Raw genomic sequence first — 17,385 nt, 5'->3', positions numbered from 1 at the left:
CCATGGTCCTCAAGTGGAAGCAGACCTCTGTTGATACAGTACAAAAGATGTGTGAATGCATGACCCTAGGGATGTCATGTGACCAGGTACATTTGTCTCACTAGAACGATGGCGCCAGCGTGAGAAGGTTTACAATGTTGCAGAGAGCACAAAAAGAAGCACTTAAGTCAAAGGGAGAAAAAGAGTAACTTGTACAAGTGTAGATGTTCACACTGGAGGTTTCCTGTGTGCTTATCTCTTGCTCCTGGAAACAAGTACAAGTGGTCTTCATTTATTCTCTACTGTTAGGTGGTGGTAGTGGTGAGAGCTTTTTCCTCTGTTCTGGAGTTATTGGCTTTTTTTAAATTTTTTTTTTATATAGCGCGAACTAGACCCGAACCGAATCAGGTATCAGAGCGCTTTACATAGCACAATTTACGTTTTACATGAGGACACACACTTTCATAGGCACGGGGAGATTAAGTGAGTGCCCAGAATCACAGGAGGTTTTGGCATCGTTACCGAGACTCGGACCAAGACTCTTGTCTCAACAGGATTCTGACCTTCAGGCAGTGATCCTCCTGGCAGCTCTCAAGCAACTAACCCTTAGTTCTTGAGATACTAATGCAGGTTCTAAGCAGGCAGAGTAATCTACCTAGAGCTCACAGTAATGCAAGCCATTTACTCAATCCTTTGAGTATGGCCGCCGCTAACGGGAGCGCAGCAAATCTTTCTTTTCCTGCTGCATTCATATGTCAGGCTGGGCACAGAGCTTCTAACGGAAGTCAAAGCGGAACACATTTTCCAAACACAGAGGGCCACCGTACAGTCTCATGAAATGTCAGTTAGTAGTAGGGGGAAACAGCCGCTCCGAATCAATGCAATACTTGACATTTGGAGGAATTCACTCAACTTCAAGTGCATCGTGCAGAAGGTTTAGTTCAGTTTCTTGGTAATAATCAATATAACAAGTCCTGGTCCCATGGTGCAAAAGAAACAATTGATGGACAGAATGCTGGACAATGCAAACACTCACCCCGTCACAAGGATCTGGGTTTAATCAATCATTCTTTTGCTCACCACACTACCCCAGTTTGGACCAAGCCATATGGAAATCAGTCTTGACCCTGATCCTTGTGGGAACAGTCCAGTCCGAACTGCCAAGTCAGCGCCTAAGGCAAGCGCCTAAGGCAAGCCTAAGGCAAGCCCGTCTGCGCCCGTCCGCGACGGGCCGGGACCAGGGGCCATAGACCCTGCCCTTCCTCTGATGTACTCTTCTGCCCAACTTTCTTCTTTCCCTGTTTCTACCCCTCCCTCTCCCTCCACTGTCAAACACTTATCCTTGCATGGTATCTACGCCCCCCCTCTCACTGGCCCAGTCCTGTCTACTCCCCTTCCTTTAACTTCTTCCACGCCTCCCCTCACTCGTGTTTCCCCCGGTCTCCCAGCTGCCTCTGCTTTTCTTCTCAACACTCGCTCCGCTGTAAAAAACCAAACTGCTCTCTTCAACCTTCTGGACACTGATTCCCCTGATTTCCTTTTCCTTACTGAGACCTGGTTCTCCTCGGATTCCCTTCCTGACCTTCTGGCCATCCTTCCTGGCACCCATTATGCTCTCCGTGCTGACCGCCCTGATGGTAAAACTGGAGGTGGAGTGGCTATGATAGTCCGCCGCTCTTTCCAATTCCAGCTCCTGCCGCATCCTAGCATTTCTGGTGTGGATTTTCTGGTGGCCCGCTCCCTCAACCTCCCGGTTCCCCTCACGGTGATTCTTCTGTACCGCCCCCCTCAAAACATGCCATCATTTGTGTCCACCCTGCAGGATCTCCTGGCCACTCTGGCTGTAAATAATTCCTCGTTACTCCTGCTCGGGGACTTCAATTTTTGGCCGGGTGATCTGAGGGAGGACTCCTCTTCTAAAGATTTCTCCGCCACCCTTCGTTGTCTTAATTTTCTCCCTCACGTCTCGGCCCCCACCCACACCCTTGGCCACACTTTGGACCAGATCTGGTCTTTACGTTGTAATTCCTCGGTTAACTCGATCTCCCCTTGTGTTTGGTCAGATCATTTTTTGATCTCCTTTTCTATCTGCCTAGGTCAATCCGAGAAAGCCCCCCCGCCCAAAAACATCTGGGCCCGGAGCTGGAACAAGACTGATCTTAATGATCTTTCTTCCTCTCTGTCCTCATCGGCTCCCATCCTGACTGACCTCTCTGTGGAGAATCAGGCGGATGTTATTAACAACTGGCTTTCTTCGGCTTGCGACCGGGCCGCTCCACTCAAAAAGATCAGATCAGCCCGCCCTCACGATGCTCACAAGTGGTTTTCCAACGACCTCAGATCCCTGAAATTAGAACTCAGGCGTTCTGAGCGCCGCTGGCGCCGTAATTATTGTCCTACCCTCCGTCTCACTTACAAGGCTCTTCTTAATAGCTATAAATTGGCCATTTTAGCTGCCAAATCCAAATATTTCTCGGAGCGCGTAGCCCTCTCGGCCAATAAGTCTCGTGAGATTTTTTCACTGGTGCGTAGTCTTGCCACCTCCGACCGTGCTAGCCTGTCCCCTGCTCCTTCTCAACTTCTCTGCCATTCTCTGAATAATTATTTTATCAATAAAATAATCACCATCAAGGCTAACATTCCGAGTGTGCCTGAACCTAACTTCCCGGATCATTCCCTCTCTTGTTCTTCTGTTTTTGATCATTTTAAACCCATTTCACCTGAGCTCTTCCATGACCTTCTTGTTAAGGTCAAGTCCGGCTCTCCGGCGGATTGCGCTCCTGCTCGGATCCTTAGATCCCTATACACTTGCTGCCCTACCCCTCCTTTAACTTTTCTTAATTCTTGTTTGGCTCTGGGTTCTGTCCCCTCTCTCTTTAAATCTGCCATTGTGCTTCCTATCCTGAAGAAAGCTGGCCTGGATCCCTCCCTCCCATCGAACTTCAGGCCGATCTCCCTTCTTCCCTACCTTGGGAAGATTCTTGAGAGCTACGTGACATCTTGCCTCTCCAATTTCATCGAGGAGAACAACATCTTGGCCTCTCACCAGGCTGGCTTCCGACCTGGCCACTCTGAGAGTGTGGTCCTCGCGGTCCTGGATGAACTGAAAGGGAAGGCTGACAATAATCTTCCCCAGGCTTTAGTCCTCTTGGATCTGTCCGCTGCGTTTGATACGGTCGACCATGCCATTCTTCTCGACCGTGTCAGCGCAGCGGGCATCCAGGGAACTGCCCTCTCCTGGATCGTGTCCTTTCTTCAGGGCAGATCACAGGCAGTTCACCTCTCTGACTTCTCTGCACCCCCCCTCCCGGTCACTTGTGGGGTACCCCAAGGCTCTTCTCTTTCCCCTCTTCTCTTCAATCTTTATATCCGCCCCCTCATTTTTTCCCTTCTCGAGCTGGGGGTCTCCGTGTACAACTACGCAGACGACCTCCAGCTCGTCTTTGATCTATCTTCTCCTACTCACTCTCTCCCCAAGTTCAGCTCTACTCTTGTCTTCATTTCCCAATGGATGAGCTTCAATCATTTGAAGCTCAACCCTGACAAGACTGAGCTTGTCCTCACCGGTGGTCCCTCTAACCCTTGGTCCTCTGCTCACTGGCCCCTTTCCTTTGGTCCTCCCCCCTCCCCAGTTTCCTCCGTCCGGACCTTGGGCATCAAGATCAGCAATGATCTTTCTATGCATGCGCATATCAGCTCCGTTGTTTCCTCCTGTTTCCTCTCCCTCCGCCTCATTCGTAAAATTTCCCGGTTTTTTTCTGTTGATGCCCTTAAAGCCATCATCTCTGCTCTTATTACATCCCGTCTGGATTATGGTAATGGCCTGTATGTAAGCATTCCGGCCTACGAAACTCGCCGCCTCCAGGCCATCCAGAACCAGGCGGCCCGTCTTGTCTTTCGTCTTCCTAAGTTTTCCCACATCACTCCTGCCCTCAAATCCCTTCACTGGCTCCCCGTTCACTTCAGATCCCAATTTAAACTTGCCTGTTTGGCTTTCCGGGCGCATGCCCGATCTGCTCCTCTCTTTATCAATTCTTTAATTTCCTCTCATGCCCCTTGTCGCTCTCTTCGTTCGTCTTCTCTTTCTCTTCTTCACGTTCCCCGCTTCCGCAAATCCCGCACCGGAGGCACTCGCTTCTCGGTGCGGGCCCCCCAGATCTGGAATACTCTCCCCCTCTCGATTCGCTCCATTCCTATCTTCTCACACTTTCGTAAAGCTCTCAAAACTTTCCTCTTTCTTCAGGCCTTTCCTGGCTAAATTCCCCCGGACCCCTTGGTAGATATGGTTGTGTTCCTTAGCGCCAGGAAGCCGCTTGGCCGCAGTGCGCTCTTATAAATATTTGTTTCATTTCATTTCATTTCATTTCAGGTCCTTCCTGGACCAGAAACAAGCATCCTGGGACCGGTTTCAGGGCATCACCCTTCATCAGCCAGGCTAGCTTCAATCCAGTGGTGTAGTGAGCACGGGACCCACGTCTGGGCATACCCTTCAGAATTAGGGCGACAAATGTAAAAGAAACAATTGATGGACGGAATGCTGGACAATGAAAACCAGTCCTATGATGCTTGTTTCCAGTCCAGGGAGGACCTGGCTTGGCAGTTCGGGCTAGACTGTTTCCATGAGGCACAGGGTCAAGACTGATTTACATATGGCTGGGTTCAAACTGGAATGGCATCGTGAGCAAAAAAAACTATGGATTTAGGCCCAGATCTCTGTACTGGGGTGAATGTATGACATTGTTCTGCATTCTGTGCATCAACTGTTCTTTTTGCATGGTGAAGGCAGGCCTCTCTCAATATCATTGGAGCCGGTCCATTCCAGTCAGACAGATATTCAGCCAATCAGATACTTGTTGAGCTTCAGTCCCTTTCTGCAAGAGCGGACCACAGTGGTGGGGATGGACACTCGGCAAATCTTTGTTCAGGTGTAAGCAGAGGACATACCTTAGGCCACGGTATCTGCTAAGCTGATGCTTCTTTTATGTTCACAGACTAACCTGCCAAACAGTTCTTAACTAGCGAGGTAAGCACACAAACCCCAAGCTTACATCCTGGGGAAGCAAGAATCCACAGTCCTGGCAAACAATCCATTTTAGCCATAGAGTACAAAGAAGCTGCATTTTCAGTTATTCGCTCATTAGGGGTAACTAACCCCTGTCAAAACATTCTGTTCACATTTACCCCTAAAATACTAATCCCAAGAAATTGCTTGATTGTGGTTTGATGTACAAATGAACATCTGAGGACCACATGCCCTCATGGAAACATATTAGGCTTTGGCAGTCACTTGCATAGCACAACGTTTCACCCCTAACTCCATCACTAAGTATCAGGACCACAAAGGAGGTACAGCATGTTTGGGCATGGCATGGTCGGGAACGCCAGCTAGAATGACCAAGCCACCACCTAAGAAGCATAATAAAAAAACATACTGAAGACTTCTACAGCCTTCGTCGCTCGCTCTATTTCCCCCACAAAATCAATATGAAGAATATAACATTACACAGTATGGAGGGATATCAAACAGTCCTACTAGACCACCAACATGAGTTTACTTTTTAGAACTAATAATAGTGTGCCTAAGGTTAGCCCCTACCTATAGCTCAGGAGAATTATATGCGCTCAAGTAAACATTCCTGTACACCCATTGTGCTTGAGTGCCTCGGGAAGTTAAGGACAGAATATAATCAGGAGTCCCACCAGAGTGGTTCACAGTCTGGGGGCTTAATTCTTGAATCTTTAGTGCCTGAGGCCTTCTTGAATTTTTACTTCGATTATGGTGCGGTAACAAGTATATGTAATAAAAGTCTCACAGTTAATTGAAAAGATATTATGAGGGACTTGATATTTTATTGTAGAATGGGATTCATTACCTAGTCATATCGTATGGATTTTACTCAGTGCTTAATTTGTAAAAAAAAAAAATAAGTGCCAGGGCTCTCGTCAAGAGGCCCTTGCAGCTTGCACTACACATTGTCCCTGCCATGCTTCCAATGATTGTAACAGTACAACTACTAACCATCACATTCCTACAGGTGTGACAATTCGGACTATTTCAATCCCCCAAAGCTATAAAGATGTCTTGGGCGTCAGGTAATAGTCATTGTTAATGTATATTGAATTAATAATCTGTTGTCGTGTTCATCTCTAAATTAGCCCGGCATCGTCACTTGTGGCAGACTATCACTAGCGCCAGTGTTGACAATTAAGGGCTGGCGCCGAGCACTGGAAACCACTGGTTCAAATTAAGCAATGGATTTACTGTAGATTGTCAGCCGTCTATATGTAATCCTTTTTTCAAGGGTAACTTCTTAGGCTATTTTATCTAATCTCATTCAGACAATCCACAAATCATATTTGGCTACTTTGACCTGCACTTAGAATCCAGCCCACAAGTATACTAGGAGCAATTAAGCTTATTTTAGTAGATTAAATGAATGGGAGCCTACAATCCCTGTATAAAAGCCCTTCACTAATTTCCTTATTACATGGGACTTCTGACGTCCCTAGTCACCTATAATTATCACCTTAACAGCGGCCGTGATTTTGCGGAAGTGCGGCACTTCCGCAAAACGGGCAGGCCGCGTCGGCCATTGGCCGACGGCAGCACTGGGGAGGTAGTGCTGCCGTCAGCCAATGCAAAAACAACAATTGATGGACAGAATGCAGATCAATGTCATACATTCACCCCAGTACAGAGATCTGGGCCTAAATCCATCGTTTTTTTGCACTCCACACCACCCCAGTTCAGACATGGCCATATGCAAATCAGCCTTGACCCTGTGCCTCATTGGAATAGTCCAGCCCGAACTGCCAAGCCATGTCTTTCCTGAACCGGAATCAAGCATCCTAGGACCGGTTTCTGGCTATCAGCCGTCTTCAGCCAGGATAGCTTGACTCCAGTGGTGTGGAGAGCATGGGACTCACGTCTGAGCATACCCATCCCATTCGGGGTGACAAATGCAAAAACAACAATTGATGGCAGATGGCAGACGGCAGCACGGAACGGGTTATGCAATGAAGCAGCCACTCAACTCTAACAACTTATTGCAATTGATTTGTGACATCACAATACCTACTGCCAAGAAAAGCAGCCGAGGGTAAAGGCAGGTCATGGAGCATAATTATAGGAGCACCTTAAAAAGGGAAGCAAAATATGGCTTTCCCTTCTACTCGGTTTTTCTAGATGAATAGTTATAAGAAGAAATTAGATATTTATGGCAATATGTTTATGTTTTAAAGGCTGTAGGTGATTATACGAAAGGTAGAATAGCTCTTCACATTTCTACACATTTTGAACTGCGGCATTTTTTTTTTTTAATCTGACTTGTGTTAAACTAAGCCTAATATTTTTTGCAACAAATATCTAACTGCTTTTTAGTGTTTTCATTTAGCACTAGAGATTCTAATTGTATTCTTCATGTTTACAAACATCCAATCTCTTAATGTGAAGGGAACCAATTCAAGGATTTAAGTGGTCTGTGTGAAGAGTTATGGTGTGACCATGTATTATAAGGAATAAATTACTCCTGATGTACATTATAAGGATGGTGCAGGGAACCTAGTAATTCCATGACCTTATAATGGAACTCGATCTTCGGCTTGCTCTTATTTTTGTTCAGGGAACTCATCAGTGACTTGCAATATCATTCAAATGTACAGCAGGGGGTACTTTATCTCATATATAAAAAGTACCATGGCAACTAATTATAAATTCTGGCCACTGTGTGGTCAGATCCTTATGCTCTTACTCTTTAGATTGCACCGTCAAGTTGGTAACAAACCACTAAGTCCAAGGTAGACCTTTGCAACAAGAGAGCTGGTAGAAGGACAGATAAGAGGTACATTGCTATGTGCAATCCAAAACCCAGATAGAAGCATTGATCACCTCTATGCAGCGATCTGGTGAGAGTTAGCCAGAATTAAATAAGTGTAAAAGCAGGCCCACTCCACGCAATGAGTGGGACTACTCGTTAGGAGCAAGACGGTATGAGTTGCCTCTGCCAATCACATATAACACCCAAACACTCCCACAGGGGCATTAAGCGCTATGTACAATACTGTGCTGCCGATGGCTCTGACGTCACTAGTGGCCTACAATAAATATCCACGTTTGACTAATGACGTAATCTGATTTTTATCTTTTTATGGCATGAAATGTATGAATAAGTAGAGTTTTAAATATGTGTATTTATGTTTGTATTGTTTGTACTTTTATGATATGTAAATATCGAATAAAGTAGTACAACAACAACTAATGACGTAATTATCTCATTAAGATTAAGGGACTTTAATGAGAGTACTGTCCCATGTGCCACAGTGTTTTTACATTGCTGTGCTGCCTTTAGTGTGTTTTGTTTCTCCTTGTACTGGGTATCCATGTTGTTGAAAGTGTTGCTAAAGGCAGACTGGGGCATGCTGGGTATCTTCTCCTCTAGCAGGATCTTTCATCAGGCCAGGGCTTGTTATCAGTGAGTCAGTGTTTGACCTGCCTCTGACCTATGTCTGTTCCCTGGCAGCCAGGAGTGGGCTCAGGAATGTGGGCACAGCTCACCAGCCTGGCCAGGCAGGCTAGCACTGAGTGCATCCGAGAGAGTGACAGTCAAGGTCCTTGGTGAAGTGCCACAGACCCCACCTCTGAGGCCCACTGGAGTCCACTAACCAGGACCCAGCACTGCAGGGGTGAGAGCCTCCTTAGTGAGAGAGTCCACACACAACACAACTGAGTCTCACTGATAAACTCTGAGCACACTGAAAAGCACTCTGAGCTGTATGGGGAGGGAGTGCACTGAAAAGGGGCAGCTGTGAGCAGGGAGTGGATTCGTTCAAGCAGAGTTCCTACACTGAGGACACAGGGGTATCTTAAACATGTGTGCCTGTGCAAAAATTGATGAGTGCACCTCTATGTGCACACGTGCAGTAACCCTTCTGTCATTTATAGGCCTAACATGTGTGTCTGGGATGATAAATAGCAAAGCACAATCAGCTTCTCGGAGTGACGTCTTAGATGGAGGGGCAGCCAGACCCTCTTCTTGTCTTGTGAGCCGGGGTTTAAGGGCTACTCCTGGCGTGGGGTTATATGCAGCAAAAATGGAAAGGAAATTGCTGCTCTGGGTTACAGCCGAGGCTACACCTGCTGAACGCGAGGAGGGGCAATTCCCAAGCTGAGTGTTGTGCCTGGTGTCATGCATGTGTCTTCTGTGGGTGTGCCTGAGGTGTGTGCGCCCTGTTTTCCGATGCTCTGTCTTTGAACCATGTGCAGAGTTCTAACTAGCCTGAGAAGTAGCATCATGGCAGCCAGGGGAGTTTGTGATCAGGTGTTATCCACAACTCCCCTCTCCTCTTGCACGCTCCAGGTGGGGTATGTGGCTTTTCTTTTTATATGTAACTGGATTTACCGTCTATATACAGCTTAACATGAAGTGGTCTGGGTGCAGCCCCATCTCTGCTTGAACAAAAGAAATGAGAAGAGGGGTCGGTACCTCTAGCCTTTAAATTAAGCCCTAGCAAAGTAGCTATCTATAGGCAAGCACATCATTTAATGCGTCTAGAGAGAAGGCGTGTCTGACCCTGAAAAACTGGAAGTTCTCTGCAAACCCTACTATTTTGTATACAATGTACTTCGAAGATTGTGCTGTTTTGAGGAACAGTTTTAGGTCTCACCTGCCAGACAGCAGGTTTTCTTGTTCTCTTCCTCGTGTGCAGCTTTTTCCCCCATAGTACTGACTGGCCTAAAGGGCAATCAGGCAATGTCCGATGGGCTGGTCTGACAGGTCAGTGTGTGGGCTGTGTTTTGGCTTTTTGTGGTCTGATGGGCCGTTTTTACTGCAAGCTCAAATCCATGCAATCTCCCACACCTTGCAAAACACTTATACAGCTTGTCTTTGCAAATTCAAAACTGCCCCAATCTGCACAAATGTGCTACTTTTTTAGGTATCAAATCCACAAATCTTGGGCACATATATTTTGGAGCTTGGGCCTATTTTCTGTCCCAATCCAATGCTGTCTCCCTTCAATTACTCTTCCTTGCTCCCTTGTGAGCTGATTTACTGTTCAATGCTCACCCCCACACCTGATCCATGTTGCTTCCTTTTCCCTATACCCACCTTTTTCTTTATTTTTAACTAACCCCCTACCCATGGCCTAAAGAGCTCCTAATGCTCATCATTCCCACTCCTGCTTGCTTTCCCCACCTATTCCCCCGCCAGCTCCTTTAGCGCTCTCACGTCCCTCCTGGTCCTTAAAATGGGGTGTATCTATCGTCGGTGGTGGTGGTGGTGGAGGGGTGGGGGTGTAAGAGTATTTTCCGATAGCTAGTTGGCTACTGGTATTTTCACTCAGGTATGGTGAGGTGTTCGTCGGATTTCACACACAGCCAAAAACATACACTCTCCGTCTGGAAAGTCCTCAAAAATATTGGTTATTTTGCAGAATATTGTGTTTTCTCTCTTAGTATTCCAACCAACGTGCATTCCCCTTCCTTAATACTGCCACTCAGGCCCCTCTCATACACCCTGCTTGTCCTATAATGTATTAAAACACCGAAGCCCCCCCCCCCCCCCCCCCCCAATGTTACTGACCAATCTATAACCAGTCCTTAAAATGCTTTTTTTTTACTTGTTTTGGAGGGCATGGCAGCTCCGATTTGCTGCCGGGCCAATTTGCTTTTGTGCAAGTCATTTTGTGTATTTGTATTTAACGCTATAAGTGCAGTCCGCCATCTTGAATCGGTAATTAAAATTAATCAAATATATTGAGGCATCCTCATCATTTAATAGGTGGATGCATGTGTGGTGAAGCATGTGAGTGCCAACCAAATGACGGGCTGCGGCCGCATGACATCATGACGCCACGCATTCTTAAGCGCAGCACATCATCGTGTCTTTCTTTTATTTTACTGATGCTGTGCAGCATTGGCAAAAGGTACTGGCAACGCCAATAGCTCACAGGGGTGAAACCTACTGCCTTTGCCAATGCGTGTTAAAGATTTCCACCTCAAAGCAACAACCTCCCCTGGAGGGCTATTAAGTCAATTCCCAGGTCAGGGCTGCTCACAGGTCAGGGCTGCTCAGGTCAGGGCTGCTCACAGGTGGGAGGGGAGGTCACCCAGACAATGGGGCTTATTGCAGGGAACCGAGCACACACCAAAGGAAGGCCACCCCTTTCTCGAGCTCTGTCTGCATCACTGTGCCGTCCTTGGATACAATAAAGCTTTATCGAGAAGCCCAAACACAGGCGCATTGCCACAGCTAGCCGCATGCTGTATTTGTGTCACGTCCTCCGACGCTCCAGACGCGCCCCGTCCCAGCGCTGCCGAACAATGCCCGCTCTGTGCGGGTGCTGCAGCCGAGGAGCCGGGGCGCGGGGCCGACGGGCCTGTCAGCTGCTCCTCGCTGCAGTGCCTTTGCAGCCAGCCCCACCCAGAGCAGGCTGCGGGGCTGAATGATTACTCTGCTTTCTACAGACGTGAGTGGGAGGCAGGCTCGGGTTTAAAATTCCTGACATGACAAAAACATGCTTTTTCAACACTGTCACGTCACGCGAGCCAAGAAATGGCTGGCAGGGATGGGAGGGAGGTGGGGGCAGCCCGACGGATCCTCCCTTCCCTGCACGGGGAAGAAACATAGCTGCTAAAATGGGGGATTCGACTCGGGCATGCGTCTTTGGGCTGATCAGAGTTATCCCCAAAAATCAGCAGGGCCCACCCATGCCTGGCAGAAAGAAGCAGCATGTGTTTTTTGAGCCATGTGTGTGTGATGGAACAAAACATCTGTAAAGAATGCAGCTATAAGGACTTGAATGACTGACAGGTGCTCACTTACTTGGCAAAATGGCTTACCCACGAAAGCAGCACGTCACATTTCCAATTCGAAGGCGCATAGAAGCCGGTTAACACGGAATGTAAGCACTGTTTAAAACAGTGGATTTTAGAATGCCTTGGGCTGTGTGTAAGGGTGGATGTCCAATGATGTCACAAATATGGGTTAGTGACCTGTAGGCCTATGAGAACCATGGGAGATGGAACAGAGACACGGCTGTCAGAGGGTGCAAGCTCCGTGTGCAGCAGTTTGTCTGGTATGCTAACTTCCCTTTTGTAGACATGGCGAGCCGCCACTGCGATAGCGCTAAACTGCACTCTAAGCCTAAGGATGCTTCAGGGCGCGTGGTCCAAGCTCCCCTGCCAGTAACAAGGCACAGCTAATAACAGGAAGAAATGCAGCATCGTCAAGGGTCACTTCGTCGCAACGTTTCATTGATGAACACCCGCCTTTCAAGTGCACACACCTAGTGTTGGGGCCTCAGGAGTGTAAGATTGTGGCCGTCTTTTGCTACCGCCCAGGAGGCAGCGGGCCCACTGCCCTCGCTTGTATGGTGGCCCCCCTGCCTCGCCGCCACTGTTGTCGGTGCAGTGAGTGGACTGAACCAGCACGGGGTGTTCATCTGCAGCACAGGTGCCTCTGGTAGATGTCTCGTGCGAGCAGCTTCTGGGAAGTGCTAAATTACCCCAGTTGTCACGCCCTGTGCGGGTTTGTGTGTTACAGCACAAGAGGGCGGAGCAGACGTGGACACTCGGGTCGAAGACAGGCAGTAAACGAAAAGACTTCGCAGTTGTATTGTGTGGCACTGGTAATTACATTCATATAGCGCTTGTTAACTTACAAACGTGCCAGAAGAAATGCACTCATCACACAAAGCCTATGGGGCGAATGCACGTGCTACCGACGTTACTGGGCAATGCGGGTCACTGGTTGTAATACAGATAATGTCGACTCCACATTGCGGCCCTCAGGTCATAAAAGGAGTAATATTTAGCAATTTAAATGACGTCAACACAGGGCTACGAGAGGAAGAAAGGCTGCAATGAAAGGTATAACTTTCCTAGTGGCCTTCAAGGCGCTATATCCATAAACGCCCTATCGCCGGGGGCTGTTGCCAGGCAGGAGGCAGTCTTACCTGGGGTTCGACGAGCCAGCCTTCATCCTTCCCGGGGGCCGCCTCGGTGTACCTGAAGGCGGAGTACAGGGGGGTCTTGTGCTCGGTGCTGTAGAGGGTGGCGAAGCGCGGCTCCCCGTTGTATTTCTGGCAGATCCTGACGGCGGAGGGGTCGGCGAAGCCCCCCGGCGGGCTCTGCTCCTTGAAGAAGACGCTGCATTCGGCGAAGCCGTCCTCGTCGGCCCGGAGCACCCTGGCCTGCAGCGGGGGCGGGAAGAAGGCGAGGGCGCAGAGCGCCAGCACGGCTGCCGCCTCCATCCTCCGGTCCGCGGTGAGGGCTGAGCCTGCTGTGCGCTCAGCGAGCTACCTGCGCGGGAGAAGAGGCGCTGCTGCAAGGCCGTGCGGGGAGGAATGTGGGAGCAGCCCACGGGCGGAGTGAAACGTGACACCACAGACCTGCTCTGCCTGCTGCTGGAGACGAGGCTCTCTGCATGACGGGAGAACGAGCGGGGAGCTGCAGCCTGCGCTGTCAGGCTCCCCTCCCACCCGGTGCCATACTATAGGCACGGACCTCCTCATTCCTGAGGGCATATGAACAATAGTCTTATCCCTCCCTTACTCATTCATCCTCTAGCATCATTTTGAGAGAGTGCCAGTGACGTAATGCAAAATGATGCACCATCGCAGGGTGCGACGAGGTGCCCCCAATTTTTTTTTTGTTGAGTTTTAGAACTAGACCCGAGAAATCGGGTATGAGAGCGCTTTACAGGAGCACCAGTTTCATTACAAAATGACACAAAGCGCGAACTAGATCCCGACATTTTTGTTAGACATGGGGAGATTAAGTCATTTGCCCAAAATCACAAGATGTTGAGCGTCGTTGCTGAGACTCGAACCCGGTTCCACAGCTTTAAGGTCGACCGCTATAGCCGAAAGGCTACATCCTCTATCTTACAACTATGTATTGGCCTCGGGGTTTAAATGGGAACCTCCTGAACGTTTTTTTCCCCTCCCACCTGCGATGCAAGGGCATAACGTACGCCACATGGAGAGGATCTGCAAGTAATAAACAAGCACAGGCAATCCAATCGCTCTGGACTGTTTTAGCTGTATGCCAGGGCACAAGTCCTATACAATGAGTGGGGAGGCTAATTACCATAGGTAATACACAAAGGCGCCACATGATGTGATGTCACAGGAAGTGATGTCAGAACATTATCATATTCCTGACTTAAAAGGGAATGAGCCTTTGGTACAGTCAAAGCTGAGATAAAGCATTATAATTATAAACTGTATTTATAGAGTGCTTACTACCCCTGACGAGGCATTGACGCATTTTGCGGCAAGTAGGACGCTACTCCAGAACACACAAGTTTAAATGTATATATGTGTGTCGTGATAATAAAGAATCCGTTCACATCCAATAGATGAAATAAGTGTAGTTTATTCCAAATGATACTCCATCCAACGCGTGATGCATCTGGTCATCAGAAAGCCCAACGGTGACTGACAAAACGTTAGGACCCTCCACTAAACAGACACGCCGCGTGTGGAACGCACATTTAAAAGGAAACATAAAGATACACACTGAGCGCATGAACAGCGCGAGAAAAGAATGCAAAACATCAATACCATTGCGCGGTGTACTTAATTCTATCTGTTTTTTTTTTAACAAAACCCAGTCCCCAACCAAAATATCCTCGCTCAAAGAACTATTTTTTTATCAAAATTTTTCCTCATTTGAATCTGCTTGTCATTTACTTTTTTGCGAATAGCACCTAGGTCAATTTTCTTTTCCCCAGACAATTTGTGAAGCCAAGAAGGAAACAAATTAGAATGGGTATCCCTGCTCCTTAGCAAAGAAAATGGAGATACATCTGTAGTACAGTGTGGAGTGGTGTTATAATGCCATACTTTGTCTGTAACAAAATTATTCACATTAAGCTTGCATGCTAATGCCGTCTGTATGCCTTCCTTAATTAGTTTATTTCCTCTCTCAACCAACCCATTGGATGATGGAGAATACAAAGCAACCTTCAGCTGTTTGATATCCAAATTGGTAAGAAAATTGCCCCTTTTCTCAGAAGTGAAATGCGTGCCATTATCAGTAACTATTACTCTCGGAGTACCTTCTACATTAAACACTCTCTTTAGAAAGGTAATTGTAGAATCCGAATCAGGTGTTTTAACAAACTCATGATACATCCATTTCGAATAATAGTCGACCAGCAAAATTACGTACTTATTCTCCTGATTCAAAACAGAATACGGACCTGAAAAATCAATACCAACTTTCTCCAAAGCAGTACGTGAAAACTCTGTTGGGTGTAGAACCTTCATCGTCTTCCAGTGCTTATCGGAAAACAGACACTCAGGACAAACATCAATCAATTTCCTAACCTGTTCATCCATAGAGGGCCACCAATAGTGCTGTTTAATTCTCATGATGGTCTTGGTAACGCCTAAATGCCCCTGATGAGCCAAGTTAATGATTGACGAACGTAACTTGAAAGGAGGAACAAATATATCCCCTCTACGAACAATACCATTCTCAACTGAGAGTTCCTCAGAGATCTGAGCAAATCTGCGCAATTCCCCCTCAAAGCACCTAGGTTCAGGCCAAAGATGAGTTGAACAATGAATGACCTTCTGAAGCACAGAATCATTCTCATTAGCAGACATCCAATCCAACTCAGATATGACTGAGCCCAGATCACCCACCGCATCGACCACAGCGACACATTCAATATCCTCACCTGAAATGTCCTCATCATCATCCTTCACCATGGAAAGTCTAGACAGGCAGTTGGCCCGGAAATTCAACCCGCCACTAATATGTTTAACTTCAAAATGAAATTCCTGCAATTTAGAGACCAGCCTCATCAAAATTGCTGACATACAAGAAGAACCAACTTCATAAAAAATGTAAATCAGTGGTTTATGGTCGGTAACCAGTTCAAATTTCTGACCCCAAATATACGTCCTGAATGTTTGTACCGCCAGACACAAGCTAACGCCTCCCTCTCTATGGTACTGTACTTGGTTTCAAAGGATTTGAGAGATTTAGAAGCGAATGCAACGGTCTGTTCGTGGCCATTCACCCTTTGTGTAAGCACCGCTCCAAGCCCAGACATACTGGCATCAACTGTTATGATTGAAGTACAATCATCTCTGAAAGCGAAAAGCGCTTTAGCAGACACAATCATCTTTTTCACGTCCCCAAAAACCTTATCCAGATCAGACGACCACACGAAGCTACAACCTTTTCTTAATAACTTGCGAAGAGGTTCCACTAATTGCGAGTAAGATGGAACAAACCTAGCGTAATATTCCACCAACTCAAGAAAAGATCATAGAGAATCCTTATCAGTAGGATGTTTGGCTTCTTCAATGGCCATGATCACCGAAAATTTTGGCTTAATCCCCCCATGAGAGATGGTGTGACCCAAATAATCTAACTCATTAACAGCAAATTTACACTTGTCACTACGGACGGTCATGTTCTTAGACATCAAAATTGTAAGCACACGTCTCAGAATTGCGTTATGTTTGACTAAAGACTTTGCAAAAATTAAAATATCGTCAAGGTATGCTTGAACCCCTAATACATCACGAAAAAGAGAATCCATCAGTTTCTGGAAAACACTTCCGGATGATGGCAAACCAAAGGGAAGGCGCAAAAACTTATATGCTCCGAATGGGGTGATAAAAGTAGTTAGTTCTTGGGACTCTTTCGATAAAGCGACCTGATGGTATGCTGATCTCAATTCAATCAGCGAAAACCATTTTGCACCACCAAGGTTTGCGAGTAGCTCATGAATTTTTGGTAGGAGGTGACAATCTATGATAATATTTGTGTTCAAAGAGCGTAAATCCGCGCAAAGCCTAATCTCGCCAGACTTCTTGCGTGCGACCACGATGGGGGCCACCCATTGGGAAGAATCAACAGGTTCTATTATGCCTTGCTCACACAAATCTTTTAACGAATTTTCCAATTCACCTCTTACACTTAGAGGAACAGATCGGACTGTATGAGCGATAGGGTGAGCCCCAGGAACTAACCTAATCCTATGCTCAAAACCCTTCACACTGCCCACTTTGTCGCTAAACACAGGTTTGAACTCATCAAAAATCTTTTTAGAGTCAAAAACCTCAGGATTAGACGAATCACAATCGATACTCGAAACAGGAAAATCCCTAACTTTGATAGGATTATCATCCCCGGGTACTAAGTATAGACCCATGCGAGCAAGATCCTTCCAGCCAACTATATTTTTCCCTTTTTCGGCAACATAGATCTTTGTCATGGTTTCCCTTCCCAAACATTGTACTAACCCTTCAAAATAACTAATCATGTTGATATCCTTCTCGCCGAAGGCTTTTGGATTTATATCTGATTCTAACAGATCAACCTTTCTTTTCCATAAATCATAAAAAGTAGAATCCCTTAAGATTGTGAATGGCGATCCTGAG

The 17,385-nt window shown here is 47.0% G+C and overlaps 1 protein-coding gene across 1 annotated transcript in view; it reads right to left on the bottom strand.

The window, feature by feature from the left end:
• The window catches only part of ENDOD1 (endonuclease domain containing 1), a 46,354-nt gene extending 33,019 nt beyond the window's left edge, over positions 1 to 13,335 (bottom strand). The window contains exon 1 of the mRNA XM_078656978.1: positions 12,934 to 13,335. Within this exon, the coding sequence (XP_078513104.1) occupies positions 12,934 to 13,230 (297 nt within the window). The 5' untranslated portion in view covers positions 13,231 to 13,335. The remainder of the gene's footprint in view (positions 1 to 12,933) is intronic.
• Positions 13,336 to 17,385: the final 4,050 nt, after the last annotated feature.

This window comes from Lissotriton helveticus, chromosome 8 (genome assembly GCF_964261635.1).
Source record: "Lissotriton helveticus chromosome 8, aLisHel1.1, whole genome shotgun sequence".
Taxonomy (NCBI): Eukaryota; Metazoa; Chordata; class Amphibia; order Caudata; family Salamandridae; genus Lissotriton; species Lissotriton helveticus.
The sequence above is the reverse complement of the archived record's forward strand: the minus strand, read 5'-3'. Positions and strand labels throughout refer to the sequence as shown.